This window comes from Hydra vulgaris, chromosome 02, assembly GCF_038396675.1.
Source record: "Hydra vulgaris chromosome 02, alternate assembly HydraT2T_AEP".
NCBI lineage: Eukaryota > Metazoa > Cnidaria > Hydrozoa > Anthoathecata > Hydridae > Hydra > Hydra vulgaris.
In genome coordinates, this window is record NC_088921.1 from 59,960,001 (window position 1) to 59,986,943 (window position 26,943).

Here is a 26,943-nt window from a genome sequence, read left to right on the forward strand (position 1 = left end):
AATCTTAAAATGCAAATAACTTCTAAGCTGGAATGGAAAATATAAATGGGTTTTACATGACCGCGAGAAAGAAAAAGTTTTTTGTTCTACCTGCATCAAAGCTACCCAAATGAAAATGCCTTTACCTCGTAGTTCAAAAGAAAAAAATTCGTATGAAGCTTTTATTTTAAACGGATTTTCTAATTGTAAGAAAGCGTTACAAATTTTTGGTTCTCGCGAGCGTTCTATACTCCATAGCGCGTCTGTTAGTATGATCGCCTCAGCAACACTTGAATCGACCGTTATCCAACAGCTTAATCATCGCCAAAATTAAGAAATGGATAATTGTACGGCTTTATAAAAAATATTTACAACAGTTCTTTATTTGGTAATTCCTCAAGTTCGTTTAAGAAAAATTTAGATTAACTATCAATCATTAAATTTATTTACTGGATAACTAAATGTTTCTTCTTAATGTATTAAGGAACGCAAGGCCTTGCCATTCGTGGAAAGGTTGAGAATTATTCAAACTTTCGCATGCTACTCAAACTACGAGCAGACGATTCTCTAGAACTGAAGAAATGGATGAATCGTCCTTAAAAACAAAGGTGGCTCTCGCCTGAAATTGAAAACGAAATCCTACAAGACTTTGCTCATGCAACACTTCGTAAGCTATGCGAAAGTTTAAGGGAATCACAATTCTGTAGTTTGATGGCCGATGAAACAACGGATATGTCCGCGAAAGAACAAGTTTTGATTTGCATTCGGCTTATTAATGAAAAATTTAAAATTGAGGAGCTTTTAATGGGATTTTGTCAAACCGAGAACATCAAGAGCGCAACTTTGTTAAACTGTTTGATGGACGTTTTGTGTCGATTTAGCTTGTTAATTCAAAATTGTCGGGGCTAATGTTTTGACGGATTGTCTAACATGTCTGGAAGTATCTATGGATTGCAGACTTTAATGAATGAGAAAGAAGAGCGGGCAATTTACGTGCACTGCCACGCTCATAATCTCAACTTGGTAGCACAAGATTCTGTTGAAAATCAAACAGAGATCAGGAATATTATGGATTTAGTCCAATCATTCATCGCATTTGCCCGTGGATCTCCAAAACGATTGGCATGTTTCAATAAATTTTGAAATGTAGAAGATGTAGAAAGCGGAACATCACTGCGGCCATTTTGCCTCACTCGATGGATCCTTAGAAAACCGCCCTTTATATCTATTACGAGTAACTATTTCACCATTTTCAACTGGTTAGAGGATTTTGAAAATCATTCTGATAAATCAGCCAAAAATAAGTCAGAAGCAGCGGGTTATCTTGAATTTTTTTGTAAGTTTGACACATTTTTCAAATTGGAAATTTTGCGCATGATCTTCACGATAATCGAGGATGCTAATACAAGCACTCCAAGGTAAAAATTGTTTTATTTCATAGTTTTAATATATTTTTTTAATATATTATTTTAAGCAAATTATAATGTTAAACGTTTATTGAAAATCATTTTAGGCATGCAGCTTAATTTTTTCAAAGCAAGAAATACCATCAACACGCTTAAGGAGGTGTTAAAAGAAGCCCGTGGTGATCCTCGCTTCAAAGTCTTATGGGGTGCAGCCGTTGTAGCAGCAGAGTTTAGTTTACTTGACAAACCAGAGATACCACGGAAACGTAAAATTACATCAAAATTTACTGGAAGTGGAGTTCCATACTTTGCTACGACTCCAGAGGACCACTACCGCCAGCTTTTCTAAGCATCTCTGGATTGTATTATAACGGGACTTGCGACTCGTTTCGAACCGACTGAGACCACTGAGTATTTAGCAAATGTAAAAAAATTTCTCATTGGTCAGTACTTGTAAGTTGGATTTGTTGAGGCTTTTTACAAAGATGACTTTGAAGGTTATAGAAGGATACAACTCCATTGCGATATATTTGTGGATCATGCAAAATTCAAGAATATTCAACTAATTGATTTTGAATCAGTTTTGAATAAGCTTATAGACTGTGATGGTATCCTTTCTCAAATAATTCCACTGATTTCCGAGTTTGTAAAGCTGGTAAAGATTTTACTATGTATCCCTGTCACCTCATGTACGTGTGAGCGCTCTTTTTCTTGTCTTCGTAGGTTAAAGACTTATTTGTGTTCTACAATATCTCAGGAGCGATTGAATCATCTTGCTGTTTCAAATTGCCATCGCGATATTGTCTACACTCTTGATCTTGATCATTTGATCGATGAGTTTATAATGCGTGCCTCCATACGTATGAACACATTTTACTTAAGAAAATAAATTACATTTTTATGCACATTGAAAAAACTTTTTATTTCTTATTTTAGATTTTCACCTCCTAGAAAATAGTTTATGCCCCATCCGGGAAAACTAAAACTCTACGCCTATGCACCCTATACTTTTGGATAATATATATATAAATTTTTTTTAGTAGCTTTGTATACATGAAATTATAGTAAATTATTAAGCTAATAAATATGTAAATAAGTTTTTATAATAAAGGTACATTTATTTGATTGTTACATTTTGTTGAGATGATTTTATAATTATTTTATTCTAATCTAATGCTTTTTTCTTTCAGAATAGTTACCACCTACTTTATCTACTGACTGCAATATAGATTTTTTGCAATGTACGTTTTTAAACATACATCGTACATTTTTTACCTGGAATTTGGTATAAGTACATAAAAATTAACTTCTCCTAATAAGCGCTTTGTTTATTCAAAAAGCTGCAAAATACGATTCTAAAATGTAAATACTAAAAAAGGTAAAAATGACACAAGAATATTATAGTGCAGCCTCTTAGGAAACAGTAGCATTAACTGTTAGGCTCCTTAGTTGCTTGAATTTCCTTTAATTTGCTTGAGTTTAATTTAAAGCTGAGAGATTTTGACGAAAACTTTGTAGGTTGAATGTTAATAGGCATCATTATATATTATACTATATTAAAAAATGTATGATATAATAGATGCTTACTAACATTCAACATAATTGTGTTTTAAAGATATTAGGATCCTCATCTTCACTGAACAAGGAATAAACTATAAATATATATAATTTATTGTGTGTTCTGTCTACTAAATACTTTAGAAACCGTTTCAACTTTTTAATTATTTTTTATAGTTACTTTCTTTTATGAGTTTATATTTTATTGTTACTTTCTTTTATGAGTTATTCAAATCTAAATTATTTTGTTTGCAGAAACAGTAAAGAGAAATGTACTGCGTCACAAAACTAAGATAGTAATTGAGTCAAACGTGCTAAAGTCTTTGAAGGCTTTAGCACGTTTGACTCAATTGTCATCTCATGACTTCATTTCGTTCGACTTCAATCTCAACACAATGCCTCACGGAGAAATATCTTTGGACATAAAATAATGAATAATATGAAGTATATAATATATTATAATACTATGCATTGTTTTGTTTTTCTACTACATTATTTTTTCGAATACTGTTCGCTAAACAGTGTACGGAATATAAAATCTGTCTATACAGTCCATTTAGATTGTCGAGCAAATTATTTATTAAAAAAATAATAATGTTGATTCAAAAATAAGTTAGACTAACAAATTTATTTCAACTATAGGTAAAACACTTACTTTAATTAGCTATGTGCTGCTACACTAGTGTGTTTTTAACCCATTTAATATCAAATATTTGTAATACGTATGATAAGGTGATTCATTATATAAAGTTTATTATACCCACCGTATAGGTAGTCTGCGTCAAATAACCCATACTGGGTTCACCTAGAGCCCAGATAAACATGTTGGCTGGGATATTGATATATATATATATATATATATATATATATATATATATATATATATATATATATATATATATATATATATATATATATATATATATATATATATATATATATATATATATATATATATATATATATATATATAAATTAGTAGAAATCACTTATCAATTTCAATTATTTTATTACACAAAATTCAGTCAATAAGTAGTATATACAAATATATAATTTTTATCTTAAGAATCCAATTTTTTTTTTTTCTATAGAACTTCTGTCATTGCAGTTTAAAAAAAAATTGTATAACTAGTAAATCAAAAAAAAATTCTTTTTTCAAATCCATGCTTTATGCAAGCAGAATTCTATTGGGCCTAGAAATTCTTTTTTTGTTATCTTTTGTAGAAGGAAAAATTACTGTTTTTTTTTTTTTAAAAATTTAAAAATTACTGTTTTTACTAAATTTTTGTTTTTTAAATTAATAACTTAAGACTTAAAAAACAATAGGTTTTGAATCGTTGCGCTTTAATGTCTTCGAAACTGCAAATAATTTGCAAATCAATGATTTTTGTGACGTAATACGCAATTCATATCAAATAAATAAAATGTATAGGAAAATACAAATTAAACTTTTGTTAACTTAATTAACTTTTTATGGTCAAATTTTTCCATTTCCTTGTATTGTCATCGAAAATGATTAAGTGTGCAAAATTTGAGCAAAATTGGTTGAGAAAAAAGCTTTCAAAAATTGATTTCAAATTTTGTGGCACACAAACATATATAGAAAGTAACCTTATATAAAGCATGGAAAAATTCTGTTAAATTCTTCGAAGAAAGTATAAAAGCAGCTATATTAGATGAAACTTTTAGTATTAAAATTGAAGGGTTTAAAACTCCAGGCAATTATGCAGCTGATTTAGGGTTATGCATACTTGAAAGTGCTAGAGAAAAAAAGATTGACTTTTGCAAAAATATTTTTGAAGTATTTCTTCTCATTGTTAATTTGCGTAGAAACACATCTCAGCTAAGAGAGCAACAGTGTACTATGTTGCACTGTCTTTTAAAGAATAATGTATTACGCTCTTCATGGGATGAACTAGTTTTTGACTTTTTTAATTATAAAGCTGGGTTTGATCTTCTGTATATATTTCTATTAAAGACATAGTTTCAGAATGTCATTGAGTGGAGGAATCATGTATTGTTTGAATCAAATTATAAAGTGATAGATTTCAAATTAGCAGCAGAGGAAGTATGTATCTGGATTTATTCCGTTTTCACTGAGAAAAATGTATTCTAATCGTAAAGAAACTGTTTTTACCAAAGCTGTAATAGACCTAATTAAGTCATGGGAATCAGATTCTGATAACAGATTATTAAATAAAACGTTTTTAGAATATACTAGAGGTTGGACAGACAGAACAAATAGAGGTGGACTGTTTTCTGTAAATGATGATTTTTTTATATTCATTCGAAGGGTTGAAAATGTTGCCAGGACTGTATTGAACTTTCATCTCATCATCAAATATAAAGGTGAAGATCTGAGAGACGTTTTAATGAAAAAATTTCAAGCAAGTTTCCTTATCGATTTGAGTTGGACATCTCCTACCATAAATGTTGAATGTCAATCTTTAAAGGATATATTAAAAGAAATTATACTTCGAAAGTGGGTGAGCATACGTACGCGCTCATTTTTAAAAGCCTGGGTCCAAATAATAAATAGAAAAAGTGGGAAAATGGGAAACAATGTATCAGAAAAAGGTGAACCGGCATTAAGAAAAACAATGCATAAAAAGAAAAATCTTTTTAAGTAATTAGAAATTTGTATATTATTATATATAGAATAAACATCTTACATATGTTTGTTTAACATCTTATGCTTAGTTTTATATTTATATATTTTTATATTTGTTTTTTGTTAACAAAGGATTGGTAAAAATAAACACTACTAAGTTATTTTTGTTTGCTTTTTTAAAAATATTTTTCGTTCACACTACAATGAGCTACTCATTAAAATATTTTTTTTTTAAAAATAGATGGATTAAATTTAAAAATTTGATGGAAATTAACTAGATTATGTTGTATTAAAATATTAAAAGTGAAATGAAGGTGTTTATTTAACAATCATCTTGGAATGATAATGTTAATGTTGTAATGTTAAAACAAGGACGTAAAATAAGATCTTATTTTACGTCCTTTGTTAAAATAACTGACAACAGTATTTTTTTTTTGGTTTTTATCTTTGCTTCAATATATTTTTCATTGATTTGGTAATTATTTTCATAATAGTAAATTTTTTCATTTGTTGTACTCCTACTACACGGAGGGGTATTTAATGATGAAAAGTTTATTAATTTTCTAAAAATTTTCCCGCATATCCCAAGCTTATTAACACCCTGTTTATCAAATTCAGGCCTAAAAATCAACGAACTTCAAAAAATCTCGTAAATCGATTTTGTCGGAAATAAGTTGAATATGGGATTATTTTTCTTAAATTAAAAAACAAACAAAAAAAATTCAAGAGACGCTTTCTCAATTACTATCGGTTTTTAATTATTATATTATTAATTATAAAATTTCAATATATTAATCTTATTTATATAATTTTTAAGGTTGTTTGTTTTAGTTAATTCCAACTTTATTAAGAATTAATATTCCAAACAGACAATTTCAGAAATTATTGATTATAAAACATGAATAACATAAAAAGGTCTCATGCTGCAAAATAATTTAATAAATAAAAGTCGGAAGTTAAATTCTCTCAGCATTACAAAATAGAGATAAAACCATATTATTCTAACGTCACGATATGTAAATATAGAAAATACTTTTAAAATTAAGTTGAATACTACGATAATGATAATACACTCATAATACCCTGAATATATGGGATTATTTAAAAAGTAATATTAAGTCTAGATATCTCTATGTTATATTTATTGACATTTAAATTCGAGTCACTGCCTGATGAAAATGTTTTAATATAACTTAAGAGAATATTTGCACTAAATCATTTTTTCGTTTTTTACTTAAAGGTAAATCAGTGTTCTTCACATCAAGCTTTTGAAATTCATCCTTTCGACCCTTAGTATTTGAACCAAAAACACGAATCAAATTATCTCCGGCAACATTTAAGCCAAGCGCATTGGAATTAAATTCAATTAACAAAGGATTGTCATTACTACCTAATCGCATTCGTTGCTTACCAAAGTATTCCTCTAACGGATCTTGACAGAACTTTTCGGACAGAATGTATTCGGCTCCTTCTACAAGCAAAAACTTTCCAAGGGTTGTAAACGAATTCACTAAAAAAGAAATCAGTTTTTTTATGAATTTATTGTGGTAACTAAGTTTTCCGAAAATATACTACTATACAAACCATAAATGAGAATGAACTTCAAAATATGTATAAACGATATTTTAATATTTATGTAACTGAAATATAATAAATATAAAATCATTTAATCTATAACTTTTTCTGCATATATAGAAAGCATATAATTATTTATGTTTAACTGACTAACGTGATACAGTAAAAAACTTTTTACCAGTAATTCGAAGCCCCTCAAGAGTTTGTTTACTTGAGCAAAATCTGTTGTTTTTTTTGCTTGAGACAAATTAGGAATGTTTTGGCATTGTTCTTCCCAATTATTGATAAAAGTCAAAAATGTATTCAAAAATGTATATAATATATATATATATATATATATATATATATATATATATATATATATATATATATATATATATATATATATATATATATATATATATATAGATTACAAATCAGCTGTTGGAACCAAGGTCTAACCCCATCTACTACAAAATTATTTGAAGTTTCTCAAATAATTCAGTAAAAAAGCTTGGTGTAATCATAAATAACTTACATCAAATCTAACATCATCTATGGCTTTATATCGATCGAGATCTGGTTTTTGAGAGTAATTAAAAATTTTTGAAACATTTAAACAATCGAAAAATTTGTCTATCATTCTAATAAACTTGATTAATGATTTTGTTGAATGGAGCCCTTGTTCTTCTAACATGTCTGCTACTTTTGAACTGAGTACCTTTTTATAAAAATATACTACAGATAAAAAAAATACATTTTTTATACTGCAACAGCAGCCTTTAACCTAATACAGATTGCGAATACGCTAAGGAATACATGTATATCATTAAACCCTCTTTACTGGCATGTATGAAATATCTGCCAGGTCAGCAGAAGTACAATTTGTTTAATTCTAACCTGTACTGCTAGATTTACTCTCATACCTGTTCTTGAATTGAGGTTGATATGTTCTTCACTTAACTTGCGTCTCATTGTCAACCCCACAGCATCTCTATCTATTCCAAGATCCCAGTCATACAACCTGTTTTTTTGATCCCAAACAAGCGGCTGACCATCAATCTGAAATTCATTAAAGAATATTATATTTAAAATAACAAATACCTAAGATAGTATTTACAAAGCAGGGGCAACTATATAATTTTTTTAAAGTGTAACTAAAAATTTTCGAACAGTGCCATAATTATTTATTAGTCGACCTATGTCAAAAAGATGTCCTACAATCAATTTTAATACGCTTTTCACTGAGTAAAAAACATTTCTTGCTTTAAGTTGTGCTTATTAAATTCCCATAGTTTTCCCTGACTTTCTATAATATATTCAGGTTAACCCGGAAATTTTGCATTTATCCATTTAAACATATTTTTATATTTGACAAGCTATGTGCTTTACATGAGCACCAAAGTTTTGCAAATTCATTATCGTGTCTTGATAGTTCTTAGAAAAACCGGTTTTCCTGGAACTCATAGCAAGACTGAATTTTTCTTTCAGTTTTTAAATGATAAATGAAAGAGAATTCTGTTCATAAGTTATACATACAACATGTCTAACTTACTTAACAAAGTGCACCATCTGGAAGGTAAGCCATAGGACTTTGCATACCATTTGTTGATTGTAATGTTGCCTAAGAACTAGAAAACATTACAACCTTACTTTTTCTTGATAAGCAATAAAAAATATTATTATTAATATTGCATAGGCTTATCATTATTTAAATTGAATTTTTTAATCATCAGAAATGAGTGCTCCTAAAATATATGGAACAAATTGAAATAGTAAAAATTTTAAAGCAATTCAAACATCCCTCCTTGTCAATGACATTAGAAAAATTTCATATTGAATAGAAATTAAATGTTGTTTAAAAATATGCATTAGTGTAAAAACATATACATACAATAAGACTTCTACTTGAAGAGTTTTCATGTGATTTTTCAAGGTTGTTTCTAGTGGTTTTTATCAAGTGAGGTACATCACAAATAAAAAACATCTTCCGGTCTAAGAAATAGTTTCAATAATACTTTAAAGATAACTTTTTAGAACAATTTAATGTTGAGCAACTTTTCACTGGTTCTTATTGAAAACTGACATCTGTAGATTATAAATGCTAATAAATTTAGTGTAACTATATTCATTACTTTGTTATTTTTATTCATCTTTTTACAATTTTTATAACTATAATTATTTATACATACCAGGACAACACTCATTCCAAGTCCAGTAAATGACACCATCTTTAGTATTTTCTTCAGATTTCCAGGAATGGAGACGCATAAACTTTCTATTTGGAGATGCACCATCAGCTACAACAGCCATCACCTTTAGACCAACAGACTCTAATTGCCTTACACCATCCCATATAGTAAAGTACAATTGGCTACTAGAAAGACCTCCAGCAGAAGCAAAATGGCCAAACACATATTTTAGAGAAGATGTGATGCCCCTCACCATTAAAACAGTTACATTTGATGCCAACGGTATGTCTGTTGAATCTTCTACATTGCTCTTTCCTTTATTTTCTGTATATTTCTTTTCAAAATTCCAAAGCAGCTCATTAATTGATCCACTTTCTGAAAAACCCACCAACTTTCGAGTAGATGAGCTAAAAGAAGGCCCACTTTTAATTTCAACAATGATTGAAACATACCTCTGGTGCTCTTTTATATTTGGTAAATCAATTTTTTTGGTCAAATTGTACATTACATCTTTATTAAAACCACAGCCTGGATCAGTAAAGTTGATATATTTCTGAACAGTATTTTTGCAAGGTAGATTTAAAAATGGTGTTGAACAAATATGACGATAGGCATTCGGAGATTTCAAATATAAACTGATGCACCATCTTATAATTAAAGGATGCCACCTCATAGACCTTCTGTCTTTAAATCCAGCCCGGATTTTTTGTTGCCGTCACAACAATGCTTGAGGTGAGTCCTTAGTAAATGGATTTTCTTCCCCATATTTTTTATATGTTTCCTCAATAATTGTGTGTTCCTCCTCTTCAAGAACAACCCCTTCTTCTATTAAAGATTTTTCAAGTTTTTCTTTTCTTTCTCTAAAAGTTTAATTTTTGTTGATAATTCTGATTTAGAAAAGTACCGGTCATTTTTCTTACTGTTAGATGAGATAGATGATTGATTTTCGTTACTCTTTCTTCTGGATTTCATTACACGCAAGTTAGTACGATACATGGTACAAGAATTGCAACAGGCTTTGGAACATATTAATGAACAATCTTTATGTCTAATAACTTTAAAGTTATCAACTGTATTGCCTTCTTTTATCTCAATTATTCCAACATCCTCATTTGATGTGCTTTGGAAATTTTTAAAATCAGAAATTTTATTTTTTATTAAATAGTGAAAGTCATTATTACCTTTACATATGTTTACACATGAAATGGTTGAGAATATAATATCAGCAGATTGAAGATTTAGGGGAACTGGTAGTGATTTAATAACATTATTGGATAATGGCACTTCACGATTTAAAACAATTAGTCTCCACATGCTATTTGACTCTAATGACAATGTTTTGCTAATAATTTGGCGACAACTATTGATTTCAACTATTACAAAATAATTTTTGTTGTTTTCATTGTAACAGTCAAAAGCATGTTTCGATGCAACTGCTTTTAACTGTTGATTTGTATTTACCACAGGTACTTTTTTATTTCTTCCAACTTTTGTGAGTGTGTTACATACATAACAGGTTTCTATGTGTTCAGTAAAAGTGAAGAACTTATCACTCCTTTCAATTACAAAGCTATTTTTTGTTTTTAAATCTAACCTATATAAGACCATATAACATAATTTGCATAAATATTCAGGGTGTACCTTTTGATTGTCTGAAGTTATATCCAGCTTGTAAAAACTAAGAATTGTATGTTTATAGATAAAAACAGGTTTTAATTGATAGTGACTATCCTTTTTTAGTTTTAAGCCACACTTTCTACATAAATTTTTCAAAGATTCCTCATGAAGACTCATTATTTATCCAGTAATGAGATAAAAGATATGTACATATACTTCTTTTGATATAATACCTATAAAAGGTTAAAAATAAAGTTGTGCATCATTTGTAGAATACATAAAACTTGACACTAAAGATACAATCTACAAGATAGCAATATCTTAATAACAATAAGATTAATAAGATTATCTTATTATTCTTAATAATATAGATTAATAGTAAGATTATCTTATTATAATAACAACAACACTGCTGTTAATAATAATAAGATTATCTTATTATAATAACAATAACATTATTGTTAATAATAATAAGATTATAATCTTATTAATTTTATGACTATATTTGTTATTATCAAGTTTTATTCATTTACTATCATTATTATTAAATAAAGTAGTTTACACTGACCGTTTAAAAATGTTTTATCAAAAATATTAATTAAAGATGCATACTTAATATTTTTTTCTAGCTTCTGAAACTAATAATTTTTTATACGAATTGTTAGATGCTCTTAGTTAAAATACCTTTAAATTTTAAACTTAATAAACATTAAAATGCGATTTATGAAACAAAAATAAAAAACTTAATAAAAAGGTCGTCCGCGGAAAAAAAACAAACATATTTATTTAAAAAAAAAGTGACGCAAATAAGTTCGACATTTCCTTCAAAAATTTGAAATATTCCCTTATTCAAACCCTAAAGTGGGAAGTATATTCAGAGAGTGGGGTGAAAAGAACACTGAAAATATCTTATTCGACCTTTAAATTATATCATAGTAATTTCAATTTAGCGTAACAAATTCGCTTCACTTAATAAAAAAATAAAATAAAATATATTTCAGACAACAGGCATGTACAAATTAGGTGCCAGGTCCATAGTTTTTTTTTTCATTTCTTTTTTTAAAAGAAAAGTATTATTTTAAACTTTGATTAACTGAATTCATAGAGTGATTCACCAAGGTACAAGCCATCAACTGTTTACGAAAAGCATGTCTATAGTTTAAGATAATTGTATGAAAAGATGGTAATCTGAACTCTAAAAGCATGTAAGATATACTATCATATTTGTTGTATCCGAAAAACATTTTAGCACATTTGTTGTAGCAATACTGAAGGCGTGCCATTGTTTTATCATTATAATTTTGCCACAAAGGAACACCATATAAACAAATGCAATATGCTTTAAACAGTTTAACCTTCACTCTGGTAGAGCATAAATGAAAGCGTCTAATTAAGATATTTGTACGTGTGTAAAGGCCCTTCACCTCTTTGATTATATCAAGATCATCGGTAAGGTCATTTTTAATTATACGACCAAGGTATTTAAAAGATTCAACAAAAGCAATTTCACATCCTGACACGCATAATTCTGGGAAGGAGTTTGATATAACTTTTGATTTTTGAGTTGGATTAAACACCATACATACAGTTTTCTTGGTATTAAAGGACATGTTAATTAAGGAAGATTCCTTACTTGTAAAGCTAATTAGTTTTTGAAGAGAAAACCAAGAAGGCGCAATTAGAACCATATCATCAGCATAAGCCAACACATTCATGAATATACCACCTATATTACATCCAATACGAAGGTTTGATATTGATGAAATCAATTCTTGTATGTAAAAGTTAAATAGAAGTGGTGACAATATACTTCCTTGACGAACCCCATTCCCAATTCCAAAACTGTTTGATTTTATTTTCTGCCATCGAACAGGCATTTGTTGATTACTGTACCAAAATGCAAGCAAGCAAACAAGTTTTTTGGGCAAACCAGTATCTAATAATTTTTTGAACAACAGCCAGTAATTGACACTGTCAAATGCTTTATTAAAGTCTATGAAGCAAGCAAATACATGGCTTTCTCTAGATGTGTAGTACTGCACAGCCTTTTTAAAATAGTTTGAGCATGATGTTGTTGAGTGATTTTGTTTAAAGCCGAATTGGTAATCATCATTTTTATTAATGTTGTACAAATTGATTTTCTGCAATAAAAGACTCTCAACAATTTTTGACATAGCAGGGGACACAGCTATGGCTCTATAGTTGTTCGCATCTGTTAAATCAGCCATTTTAGATTTTACTAATGGAATAATCGTGGCCTCACAAAACGTGGATCGTAAATAACCGAATTTAATGCATAAATTAAAAAAAATACTAATAAAAAACTGCAATCTACTTCCACCATACATAAAAGATTCCATACAAAGGTTATCAGGTCTAGCTGCTTTTCCTAGTTTCTGAGTTTTTACTGCAGTAGATATGTCAACGCAACTCACAATAATATCAGAGTTTTCATTATAAAATTCCATTTCCTTTATGAAACTGAGGTAATATTTTTCATTGTTAGTTGAATTATACAAATTTTGAAAGTGCTATTTCCACATATCACCAATAAGACAATCACCTGTGGCACCTCCAACACTAGCAACAAAGTTCGCTGCATTACTGTTACTGATCTTTCGCACATTATTCCAGAACTTTCTCGAGTCTGTGTTGTTCATATTGTTTGCACATAAATCGGCTTGAATTTGTTCATTATGATGTCTACAATATCTAAGAGCTAATTTAAAAGCAGCACAAGAGCGCTTCATGTTTTCAAAAATGTCACCCTGTTTCTTCTTTCCTTGAAAAATCCATTGCTTGAAGGCATCTCTTGCAATGTCGTGTTTATCTTTAACATAGTCATTCCAACCTGGAGTAATATATTCATGGTTTTTATGTTTAAAATTACAATGAGGTATGGTATCAGATACAGAAGATTGCATAGTATTTATGATGCTGTTATAGAATAAATCAATATCGTGAGTTGTATTGTAGCCATTTGGAATATTTTTAGTAAGTAGATAGAGGGGTACATGTACGGATTTTAATAAAGAATCTACTTTTTCTGCATAACGTGTTAAAGTAGCTTTGTCACAAGTTTGCCAGTTAGAAGATCTAGTTGTCATATTATACTATCTATTTTTGTAAACTATACATTGCCTTGGTGCAAAAGCTTAGTTTTAGACGTCAAGGTTTAACCTTAGGTATCTTTTTATTAAGCAAAGTACATAACTCATCTCTACCTTTTTTAAACTTATGAATTATTTTTGAATAACTTATGTGTCTTTTATAACCTTAAGCTTAAGTATAGACATAATAATAATGGATTTACTGAGTGAAGAAGTATAGCGAAACAAATTTGACGGGTAGACACCGGAATGTCTGTATTCTTAAATTTAGAAAATTGACGGTAACACGTATAGGTTTTAGCCATTTGGCGGCACCTCTGATCTTTAACAATGCGTTGAACGTCCATCTTATTTTACGTCCTTGGGCGCACCTTTTCCGCATTCGTAGAGTAAGTTCTACGTATGCGGAAAAATTACGCCTGTTAGTATTTTTGCTCTTAAATCAATTTTTCAGTTTAAATTATTTTCCAAGAAATCATTGGCATTATGGAATAGGTATAAAAATGATCGGTGTGGAATAGATAAGTATAGAAACGGTGGATTTGCTAAAGATTCATATATTTTACGGTTCCGGAAAGCTAGGTTACATACATATATATAAAGAAAAAGTATAAAAAAGTTCGGTGTGGAAAAGATGTACAAAGCTCCGCGTTTTAAAGGCTGCAAATTGCTTGTATATATATACATTTACATACGTTATATATTATTTTATCCATTTATTTAACCATAAAAATTACAGATTTACTTATACTTCGGTATCACTCGCTTACTTAAAAAACTAGTCATTTGAGTGACACCTTATTAAATAAACAAATAAAGAAAAAAATAAACAAACAACGAAAAGTAATAACATAGATTTTGACCGAAAAAAAGTTATTATAAAAAGAAGACCAATAACTATTAAAAAAAGTCAGACTAATAACAAAAAAGGAAAAAGTGAATAAGCTGACAAAAGAGGTAATAAATGAATGAGGTAACACAACGTTTAACGATCAGATTCTGATCGCTAAACGTTGTGTTTTCTCATTCTTTCAATCTGAGAAGAGTGATAGAAAATAAAATGAAAACAAAAAGATACAATTAAATATTATGATGAGACAAAAAAAATAGGAAATCACTCGAATAATAGCAACAAATAAATAAACGCAACAATAATAAAAATAATTAGAATCAACACCACAAAAAAAAAAAAACATAAAAACACTGCAATATAAACAATGCACAAAATTACGCGGCAGTATAAACAAAAATAGAATACACGACAATTTAAAAAATACACGACATTAAAAACATTACTCAAAAATACACGACGATATAAACAGTACACAAAAATACACGCCAACATAAACAATGCAAACAATGTAAGTTAATAAAACTTTTTCTTTTGTTTTGTTTTCTTTTGATAACTTTTTTTATTTTCGTATATATCAAGAACATTATATCAAACATACCAAGAACATTTTTTCTTTTAACTTTTCTTTTTTGAGTTGTTCTTTTTATTTAATATCTTTATGTCATTTATTTTCTTTAATATTTTCATTGTCTTCACTTCATTAGTTTTTTGTAAACCTTCCATTCTTAACAATTTTCACTTGCTTTTTCTTTTTTCTGTCTTTCACCGCACAGTGGGACAGAGTGTGCCAAAATACCAAAAAATCAATATCAGCATTGAACGGTGAAAATTTGTCATAATGGTGAAGACATGTTCATTAGAGGAAATAACTAGGTAAAAAAACATTAAATATTAATTTAAGCGTAATTTTATGCGGTTATTTACACGTTAATTTGACATGTGTTCCAAGACGCTATTTTGCATTTTTTGTTTATCAACTTTCTTACGTTACCTTTGTTTTAAATTAACTTTATTGACTTTCATTTTAAACTTTATTATTTTAATCCAGACGAACTTTATGCGAATCGCAAAACCGGGTTCCGTACGATCACGAGAATACGCAGGGCTAACTTCTAACCCTATCATGTTTAAATACAAGTTAAGGACTACTGGTACCATAAAAATCCATTATCGTAACATAGTTAGTTACAAGTTAAGGTTTAATAATAAAATAATTATCTGTTTCTAATCGGAATCATGATCTGGCTTAATATTTAATATACACTTTTATTAAGGGTTTATAAAAATTTTAAAAACAAAAAGTGATCAACCACAGCTAAAACAAAACGTAACGCAACAAAGAATATCTTTATATCATATATATGTTGATAATTCTTTTTTCCAATGATTTGTTATGGTAATTTCTATGGTGAGACCTTCGGAATTTTACAAAACATTTTTTCGCAGTTTTCAGAATGATTACTGCAGCTGAAAATCCGATAACAGCCGATATTTAACAATAACTGTCAATGAATCGTCCTTAAATTACGCAACGCTAAATTTCAGTAATAAACAAAACTTAAGAGATTAAATGTTTTCCCTCGCAGAGCCTTATCATTAATGAAAGATTAAAAAAGCGCGTTAAATTTTATGAAAACTGCCACGTTTAGTTTATGAAAACTGCCACGAGCTTTAGATCTCCTATATTCTGTTCTTTGAAAAAGTTTAGCGTTACGTAATTTATGGACGATTCCTAAAGACATATTGTGTATACATTTCAAAAACAATTTTTGTAACGTATGCCTACAACTGCATGAAATGCGTGAAATGCGTGAAATGCGTGAAATGCGTGAAATGAGTGAAATGAGTGAAAATGATTACACTAAGCTTTATTTTCAACGTTTCATTTAAATAAAGTTAAACTCAACCGTAAAAATTATGATAGATTGTTTAAAAAAAAAAGTTTATTGTTACAAACCCATTTATCAAAATTTAATAATGATGTTACCTCTCTCTCAGAATGGTGTGTGCATGTGTGTAATATTTATTTGTTTTTTGCTACTGTGGAAAATGAAGCAATTACTATTTGCTTCTTTATGTATTAAAACTTATATAAAACAATACGATATGTTGTCTTCTAGTTTACATATTTACGTGTTTATAATAAAACATTTGTAAATTACGATTTTATAAAAACGGTGCTCCGTGACAAGACATTATGTCTTCTTCTTTGTTTTATTGTATGTGAATAAAGATGAAACTGTATCTATAGTAAAAAACGATGTAAACTGAAAAAAGAAAAAATGAAAAAAAAAGAAAAAAAAAAAGAAGCGATATACTACAGATATTCGTTTTATATCGAACTTATTTAGTTCCAGTTATACGGTTTAGTGATGTTATTCGTTTTGTTTTTAGTTAATATTTGTTTTAATTGTACGCGGTTTATTGAAATTATTCGTTTTAGCTTTTGTTTATATTAAAATTACGTTTAAAAGGTGTGGTGCAGCTGTTCGTTTTAAATTTAGCTTATATATAATTACTTTGAATTAACGTGGTTTATTCTAGGGTTAGGACTATTGTAATTGTTATTGTAAAAATTAAATATATTTACACATTACAATACAATAATATTGTATTGTAATATTACAGAAGCAATAAAAAAATTATATTTTGGTATTGTATTGCTGTGATGAAAAACAATTACAATAAGTATTGTATTGTTTTTTTTTCTAACAATACAATAAAATTCGAGAACATAGTATTGTATATTTTAATGAAATAAAATTACAATAACTATTGTTTTGTTTTGATGAAAACAATTACAATAACTATTGTAGTGTATTTACATTAAAGTAGAAAAGCTAACGTATTTTAACGTATTTATATTCATCTCTGACGAACTTACTATTATTTTTGCTAATTTTTATTTACGGATTTTCAATATATTGCAAATTTTATCTTGTTATGTATTTCTAAGCTCTAAATGGCCACAAAATATTGCCTGTCTGATGATAGCCTTACTATTATGAAAAATAACATTCATAAATTATTTTATTCAGCCCTTTTATTTTTTCCTCTTGATATTAATGCTGCAAAGGAACTTAAAATATATATGAAAATTAACTTGAATAACACAAACAGTTAAACATAATAATTCTTCTTAAGTAAAAATGTTAATGTCTTATATTACAATAACAATATACTGTTTTTGTATTACAAAAACGAATTACAATACAATATTTATTGTTATTGTAGTGGGTCATTACAATACTTTTTTTTTCACATATTGTTATTGTTTTATAAAGATGAATTGCAATATAATATTATTTGTTATTGTATTACAGAATTGCAATAGTTGTAAATCACAAGTATTATTATTGTTTCTAAATTAAGTTAATACAATAGCAACAATTATTGTTACTGTAATTGTTTTCATTACAATTACAATAGTCCTAACCCTGGTTTATTCGTTTCACATTTAATTAACTTTAAATAATTTAGTGAAAATATTCGCTTTTTATGTTTAACTTTTATTTAGTTTCAAGTCATTTCTACAGTGCAGTGCAATTCTATTAGTCTAAAATTAATTTGAACGCTTAAGGCCCGTAGTAATTTTGATGCATTGGAAGAGTAGGTATTACACTTTCAACCCAAAACTTCCCAAATACAATGAAAGAAACAACAAAACTTTTTCGTGTGTTAACGTAAAAAGTTGCATTAACAAATGAATAAATTAGATAGAAAAAAAATTAGAAATCTGGTTATGGCAGGAAAAACCATAAACAAATGTTAAAACCAAAACAATTAAGATTGCCACCGTTGTGGTAAGGATAATGTGATAAAGCAGTTAACTTAATTAATTACGAAATTACTCAATTCACTATTCATACAGCACAACATCAGCAGTGTTTTCGCAACCCAGCCGGTATTTGGTCATAAAAAGACGTCTCATGAACGTTCAAAAGAGGTCTTTTTAGGACCATATACCGGCTGGGAGACAACGATAATAAACGCATAGTATAATACGGAAAGTACGCTCATAGTTACTTACAGAAAGAGTATAAAAGTATATCAGCGTTAAAAACAAATTGTAGATTATGTAGTAAAACACCAGATTCTCGTCAGGAAATGGATATAGTATTGACCCTTACAAAGATACCAGAGTCACATACCAGAGTATTGATACTCTGGTATGTGACGTTTTGAATGTTTTAATGGTCATTCCTAGAAACCCCCGTCGGGGTATCATCCTCAAAACAAGCAAGTAAAACCCACCTCTAAGTCTGCATCAAAGCCTTCTTATGTTGAAACATTTGAGAGAACATACTACTGCTCAGCCAAACATACTACTGCCCAGCTAAACTTGTCCCATTTTGAGCAAAGTACGATGTTACACACTTTTAAGAAAGTCAATAGTACGCGTTGCGTAAGAATTAACATTCGGAAACAAATACTTACCTAGTGACATTATAACTTAGTGCTAACATCTATCTTCATTAACTAGGTATGCGCTTTGAATGTAAATAAACAACCATACTGTAAAATAAATAATATTTAAGATGAAAGTCTTACCTTAGTTTGATATTGAATAGGAATAAGTCTTACGAAGACAAGATATTTCGCGCAAGGTAAATGAGCAGTAAACTGAGCGTATGTAAGTTGTAAAATTATGCTCATGTGTTGTATGACGTAATTTGAGGTTAATCAATGAAAAGAAAAAATGTCTTTCAAGCTAAGCCTCAAAAAACATTAGTGTCAGAAAAAGTGGTAATTGTTTGGAAGATGAAAGTGAGAGATGATTGGTTAGTATTGCTGTGTTTGGAGAGCATAAAATCGAAAATATAGAGAACATCCAAAATTGTCCAAAGTTATTTTTCAAAGAAAACCTATTTTGACTATGTAGTTAGTCGAGGTAAAGGGTGTTGCAAGATAAAAGGTATACAAAGCGCAAGCTTTTATTTGTCTTTATGGACTGCAATCCTTGTTAAAGAGTGGCTTGATCGGAATAACATTACGTTCATACCTTGGTCTGGTTGTTTTATAGATCTCAATCCCATCGAGAAACTTTGGGCTTTGATAGATAGGAGATTGATCAAATAAAGCTTAGCTAGTGTTGCGCATTTACAGCAGGCGTTAGAAAAGGTTTGGAAAGATTTTCCAAAAGAATTAAGCATCCGACTAGTTGAATTTATGCCTAGATGTGTGCGAAAATTCATGGTGCGCATACAAATTACTAAAATGCACCCTGACTCTAAATTTTTGCTCTGTTTATTTGTTAATTTTTTTTAACAGTTGTATATATTTCTCTTAAAAATCTTACATTTATTTTTTGAAATTTTTTTTTTCTTATTTTGTTCATAAAACCACTGCTAATAAAACTTAAAACAATTTAAACTTTTGACTTTTTTGTTTGCTTTAAATTGTAAAAAATCATTAAAAAAATCATATTAAAAATCAACTGGCTTTATATTTATGCAACCCACTGTATATCACTCAAAAATAATTTTTTAATTTTATCTATTCTATAAATGGATATATGAATACGTAATATAATTGTATTTCTATGCGCTTATTTATACTTTATAAAATTTGTTAATAATCTTTGTAAATTGTTTATTTACTAATTTATTATTTTTATGCAAGTTTGTTGTTAAAATGATATGTAAATCACTGAAAATTTAATATCTTTTATGTAAATCGAAAAAAATTTGTCTTTAGATATTTTTTTCGATAACATGCAATTCATTTTATATCTAAAATTTATTCGTAAGAAATTATCTTTTCAAATTTTCATATGGACAGAATATTATCTGCAACATCCTTTTTGTTTACGGAAACTAGATGGCTGCGATGATCATCAACCCTGCCGTTGTTTAACGGATAAAATCCACTGTATTTTAACGGAATTATCTTTTTATTTACGGAAACTTTCGTTCACATGAGATGAATTTTTCCGTAAAATAACAAGAGGTTTGATCATTGCAGCTGCCGGAATTTTTCCGTAAAAAACATGCTATTTTTGTAAAAGTGTACTGTTATTAGCAGTATGATAAAATCAGTTTCTCGTCTGTTTTCTGAAAAATTAGTACCCTAGCCAAAATTGGACCAATAGGATTTTGGAACAAAATAAGGACAAAAATTTTGATAACTTTTTAACTTGTATGTTTTAATTTATGGGGTTAAATCTGAATTTTTATTTTGTTATATATATATATGTATTTATATATATATGTAGGGAGTTTTGTCACGTGACATTTTATCTCAGAAAAAAATCGTTAATATATTTTTGAAAAACCAAAAAACGCCAGAAATGATTTTATGTAGGTGTTGAAGAATAAAAACCCACCCATGAAAATAAACAGTAAATACGTACATGTAGATGTTATTTTTTTTAGAAAAGGTTGTACTACAATAATTTGTTTGGGGACGACGTTTTGGTTTAGAATTGATAAAGTTATTTAGTTTTAAATCTTTCAGTTTTGTTAAAATACAAGTAAGTTAAAATAATTCTTTCATCCCAACGTAAAAACAAATTCTGCAACTATTTATTTATTAAGTGAATAAGTTTTTTTTTGTTTTTTTTGTAGTCTTATAGGGTGGGTTTTTTGTTTTCTAAGTAAAGATTATTATAATTTCCCCGTCTTTAGATATTTTTGGTAAATTTGCCGTTTCTTCTTTTACTTGACTAAGGATTTTTGCACACGTTGAATTCAATATTTTATATAGCTGAGATTTTGTTATAAATTTTTACTAAAGGTATTCTAAAGTGAGTTTGTTTTGTGTTGTTAATGTGGTTTTTGCTAACCATTTGGTAATTGAATTACAGCATTTATCAGTAAGTCTTATTTGTAACTTACAATTTTCTTTTTATACAATTTACTTAGTTTTTAAGTTTATATATATATATATATATATATATATATATATATATATATATATATATATATATATATATATATATATAATAAGTAAAAGACTTAATATATATATATAAGTAAAAGACTTAAGATATATATATATATATATATATATATATATATATATATATATATATATATATATATATATAAAATAAGTAAAAGATTTAAAATAATATATTTATATGTTTATATATTTTTTCGAATTGATGACTGGAAAATCTTTATTTATTTAGATAAAATGATAAATGAAAGTATTTATGATTGGTATTTGGCTTTAAAAGATACATCTTATGATGCAATATATTGTAGATATTGTGTGGATTTTAAAGTTGAACTGTTCTGCTGCAAGAAAGCTTTAGCCAAAAAGATAAATAGATTAGTTGACACCATCAGAAAATTAAAGAAACAACGAAAAAATAAAAAATTAGCATTGTTATTAGGTAAAGCCTTTTTTCCACCTGTGGCAAATTTTTCTGATAATACAGTGAATGCATCCGAAATTCTTAAAGAAACAATACTGATAAGCGAAAACAAAATGCTTAAAAAAGAAAATAAAATTTTAAAAAGGAAAATGGAATCTATGATGGATTTACAAATGGATTATTTTACACATCTAAAAGATATGTCAAATGAAGATATGTCAAACAATCTAAAAATACTTATTTCAAAAAACTCTCTAATAGAAGCTGAATTAAACTTTATTAAAAAGTGTTATTGTGAAAAAGAAGAAAAGCTTAATAATATCGAAAACAAATTAGAGCTATTAAAGTCAAAAAAAGAATCATTTAATGTTAGAAATTTGAATAAAAAAATAAAATATCGTGATACTCAGCTGGAAATAAAAAAGAATAAAATAAATTCGTTAAAAATGAAGAAAAAAAAATAATATTGCAATTAAAAAATAAAATAACAGATATTAATTCAATTCTTGAAAACTCAGACATAAACATTTCTGAATTAAAAAACGAAAAAATAAAGCTGCAAAAAAAAGTGAGTAATTTAAAAGTTATTTTGCAAAATAAAACCAACTATATTAATGACAACAATATGAAAGATGTTATAAGTTTAGGAAGGAAGTTGTTTCGTTATATAGTAAGACAAACATTTTAAAAGAGGAGAATCTAGAACTTCAAAAATTGGTTTCTTTGCTGGATGATGACGAAGTAATAACATTTGAAGATGGCAGATACAGTGATGACATTCGAGAAACAATAATGAAACTTCTTTCGAAGTCATAAAAGTAGTTTTAAACAAACTAGTCAAAAAGAACATATCTAGACTGCCATCAGCCGCTGTAAAATGTAGGTTAATGCAGGAAGCTTCAATTTTAGGTCAATTTCAAGTTGCGGAAGCAATGCTTGAAAATAATTTGATAAATAAAAACTCTAATATAGGCAATTGTTTGCATGGTGATGGTACTCAGAAATACCATAAGCATTATCAAAACTTTCAAATTACTACAACTAGTGGGAAAACTTTATCTTTTGGTCTGTCAGAAGTGGTTGGCAAAGATGCAGCAACTGTTTTGCAAAACTTTACTAATATAGATGACATTTGTGACGTTGTTAGCAACTCAGCTACTGAAAAAGAAATTAATTTTGCTAAACTAATAACATCAATAAAATCAACAATGTCTGATCTTTCTTCGGTTAATCCTCTTTTTAACTCACAGTTAAAAACATTAAGGGAAAAACTTTTGCCTATTGCAATTAGTAACTGGGATTTTCTTTCCTCAAACGTCAAAGGCAATATGAAGGACATGAGTAATTTTTTCTGTAAACTTCATTTGCTTGCTAATTTTGCTTCTGAAACTGATAAAGTTTTAAATTCTTTTGAAAAAATTCTGCTTCAAAATGATTTTGAAACTGTTTTTGCTTTTAGTGGTAAAGAATGTGGTGCTGTACGGTTAGTTCGTACTACATGTAAGGCATTTCATTCAAGGGGTAGTGAGGAAGCTGGTGTTGCATGGTTTAATTCTTTTCTTTCCTCTCGTAACGATAAATCTCATTTTGTTCCATTTATTGGAAATCGATTTAATATTTTGTATTACAATGCAGCTGCCCTATACTATCATAAGGATTCTATAACAGAATTTCTTAATGCTTGGCCTAACCCTAATAATTTATTAAAAGCAATTAAGGAAGATATCACAAATCTTGTATTCATTGCTGAAGTCCGTGCATTTGGTATTATTGACAAACTACTTACTGGTCCAATGTGGAGAATTATCGAATCACTTGATAGTATATTATTTTTAAACCCCTACCTACTTCGCTTGAAAGTTAGACTTTCATCTCTTTGTATCGATGCATCTTCTTTATTGTTTGCTAATGGAAAAATTTTTGAGGATACCAATCTTCTTCATCAAGATGTGGTTTACACCGAGCTGTTTGAATGCATTCAAAATGATGAGTTTGATTCTTTAACTGTTCAATCACTTGAAATTATTTTCCACTCAATTCTTGTTATTTTGGAACGTCAGTGTGCTGATCAATTACCAGGTGGTAAATATTGGAATCCATCTAATTCTGTTTCTGAAGCTGCTTCTAATGTCCCTGTCACTAATAAAGCATCAGAAAGCGACTTTGCCATTTTGGATTTAATGGTTCGCACAAAACCCAATGCAAATGTTCAAACTATCCAGGCTTTGACAATGTGGTCTCAGAACCAAACATTAGAATGGCTTAATAGTAAATCAGATGAAGAAAGAAAACAATTGCTTGAATATTCAAGAACTAAAGTAACATTAATGAAAAGCAAATATGATGAAAGAAAAGAAGCTCTTAAAAAAGATAAAGCTATGCACCTTCTAGCAAAGCAAGAAGAAAAAAATCGAAAAGAAATTAAACTACAACATAAAAAGGTTGCAGCTTGTAATGATTTGATAAATTTAAATGTAAGGGCATGGATATCATTAGAGGAAGCAGAGAAAACAGTTTCTAATATAGAAGAGCCATTGAAATCAAAAGTACTCCTTGCTCAACTTATTTTTTATCGCATAATCTTATGTGTTGAATGTGACAAAAAACATTTTTGTAAAACAAAAATAGAAGGAAGCAAAAGAATAAACTTGTCTTCAGAGGAATTATATCAAAATCTTCTTATTGTTATTCAAGCAAATTTAACACCAAACAAACAATCTTTAAGTAATAATATAAGTAATAATTTAAAGCCTCGTACAATACGTGATGCAGCTGTTGAAAACAAAAAAAAAAGAATTAATGGAAAAAATTCAGGATGCAAGACTAAACAAACTAATAGAGCAACAAAAAAAGCACTCCTTATCAAAATTTATTAACAATCCATCTGATTTTGTAGGTTTTTCTATACAACATCGTGTTAGAGAAGAAGATGCTCTTAAAGTATCTTGGGAACGTGCGCAAGTTGTTCAAATTGATCAATTAAACGGTAGAAGAACTACATACCTTGTTAAGTATGATAACGAACCTGATGAAGTATGGTCATTTCCTTTATTGATTGATTTTGAAAAAGGTGATCTTATTCTTTATAGCTGGGGTTGCGACGTAATTTTATTTAATGTAAATTTAGAATTATGTTACAGTATATATTAATCTTATTTTTTTTATTGTTATATTGCAATAGTTTGTTTTTACTGCATTTGAGTTCAGTGGTTTTTATCTTTACAAATAGTATGAATCATATCTGATATGTTTATCTGTACCAATTTTGTTTATTTGTTGTTGTTTATTTGCAGCTTAACTGCACATTTTTATTATTAAAAAAAAAAAAAAAAGCTTATGCAAAAATACTATTACTTTTACATTAACTGCCTATCAAGTAAAGGAAAGAATCCAGAAATGGAGGGCTAACCTTAGGCTAATATACTATTACTTTTACATGAACTGCCTATCAAGTAAAGGAAAGAATCCAGAAATGGAGGGCTAACCTTAGGCTAATTTACTATTACTTTTACATGAACTGCCTATCAAGTAAAGGAAAGAATCCAGAAATGGAGGGCTAACCTTAGGCAACATGACCCCTCACGGATGGAGTGCAAAGTCCTATGGCTTACCTTCTCAATGGTGCACTTCGTTAAGTAAGTTAGACAATTTTGTCTAATTTATGAACGGAATAGCCAAGGCAAATTATGTATAAAATTGTTTGTTAACAATACACACACAGCCTACTCTGAAGTTTGAATTGAAATTCGATAATTAAAATATTTTTTCTGAGTTCAAATAATTTGCAACATATAGTCAAATTTGGGTACATTAATAGTGCGATAATTTATTTCAAAGACAAAACGATTTAAAACATCTATTAAAAAGTTTAAGACAAATAGATAAATAAGATAATCCGTATAAGTATTTCCATGTGTCTGTTAATCTATGTAATCTCAATTACTTAATACAAGAGGGGGGTAATAAAAGTGGATGGGGGGTTTAGTCAAGATTTAATGAACCGGGGGAGGGGAGGGTCAGAATTTACACTGAAAGTTCTATTACTTATCAGTAACTAGTATGTATTTTTTGATTTTTAAAGCTGATTTTCACTGATTTTTTTTTAGTTTTTAGATATAATTTTTCTGTTAAAACAAGTAAAAATTAATAAACGGGAGGGGGTCTTAATAAGCTTAGTGTGGGTGGCAAAGTTTCCCAAAAATTAAAAACGCCCCCCCCCCCCCCCTTGAGTTAAGGACTCGAGAGTACACAATCAAATAAAGCCAAACACAATGAAATAGAACAATTCAACGAAGTTTTTCATTCATTGTTTTCAAAATTTTTAAAAAGTTAAAAATCCTAACCCCATTAAAAAATATAACATTTTTTATATTATGATAGGTGCTGAAAACAATAAATTAGTCGAATCAGTAGACTATAAGTGGTTAAATCTTTTTTTGAATCTATAACAATACTGAAATTATTAACAAGTCTTTGACTAATTTCTTTTTTTGTTTGTGTAAAAATAAATTTTAGATTTATTTTTATTTTGTACGTATTTTGACGTTTTCGGCGTGTTTTATTTGGGTCCACGTTGTTCAATTGATAATTATTAAAGAAAAATAAAATTAATTTAAGTTAATATTTATCATCAAAGTTTTGTTACGCTCAACATATTATAAATTAAAACATATGAAAATTTATTTTGTGTCAAAAAGGTTTAAAACATATTCAAACATATTATACAGTTATTTGACTACTTCA

At 28.4% G+C, this 26,943-nt stretch overlaps 2 protein-coding genes and 1 long non-coding RNA gene across 3 annotated transcripts in view; 2 read left to right on the forward strand and 1 right to left on the reverse strand.

Moving 5' to 3' along the window:
- The window catches only part of LOC136076562 (uncharacterized), a 2,666-nt gene extending 112 nt beyond the window's left edge, over nt 1-2,554 (forward strand). Inside the window, exons 1-2 of the long non-coding RNA XR_010636374.1 lie at nt 1-1,397; nt 1,493-2,554. The exon at nt 1-1,397 is cut by the window's left edge and continues 112 nt beyond it. This is a non-coding gene — a long non-coding RNA (uncharacterized LOC136076562). The remainder of the gene's footprint in view (nt 1,398-1,492) is intronic.
- Nucleotides 2,555-6,586: 4,032 nt separating this feature from the next.
- Nucleotides 6,587-10,931, reverse strand: LOC136077071 (uncharacterized). Its single transcript, XM_065791576.1, has 4 exons — nt 9,300-10,931; nt 9,002-9,102; nt 8,034-8,169; nt 6,587-7,063 (listed from the first exon to the last, which is right to left on the reverse strand). The coding sequence occupies exons 1-4, from the start codon at nt 9,970-9,972 to the stop codon at nt 6,747-6,749; spliced, it is 1,227 nt and encodes a 408-aa protein (XP_065647648.1). The 5' UTR covers nt 9,973-10,931; the 3' UTR covers nt 6,587-6,746.
- Nucleotides 10,932-21,135: 10,204 nt separating this feature from the next.
- LOC136073625 (uncharacterized) lies at nt 21,136-25,543 on the forward strand. The gene is made up of 3 exons (XM_065791577.1): nt 21,136-21,351; nt 21,615-21,693; nt 22,012-25,543. The coding sequence occupies exon 3, from the start codon at nt 23,088-23,090 to the stop codon at nt 25,074-25,076; it is 1,989 nt and encodes a 662-aa protein (XP_065647649.1). The 5' UTR covers nt 21,136-21,351; nt 21,615-21,693; nt 22,012-23,087; the 3' UTR covers nt 25,077-25,543.
- The last annotated feature ends 1,400 nt before the right edge of the window (nt 25,544-26,943 follow it).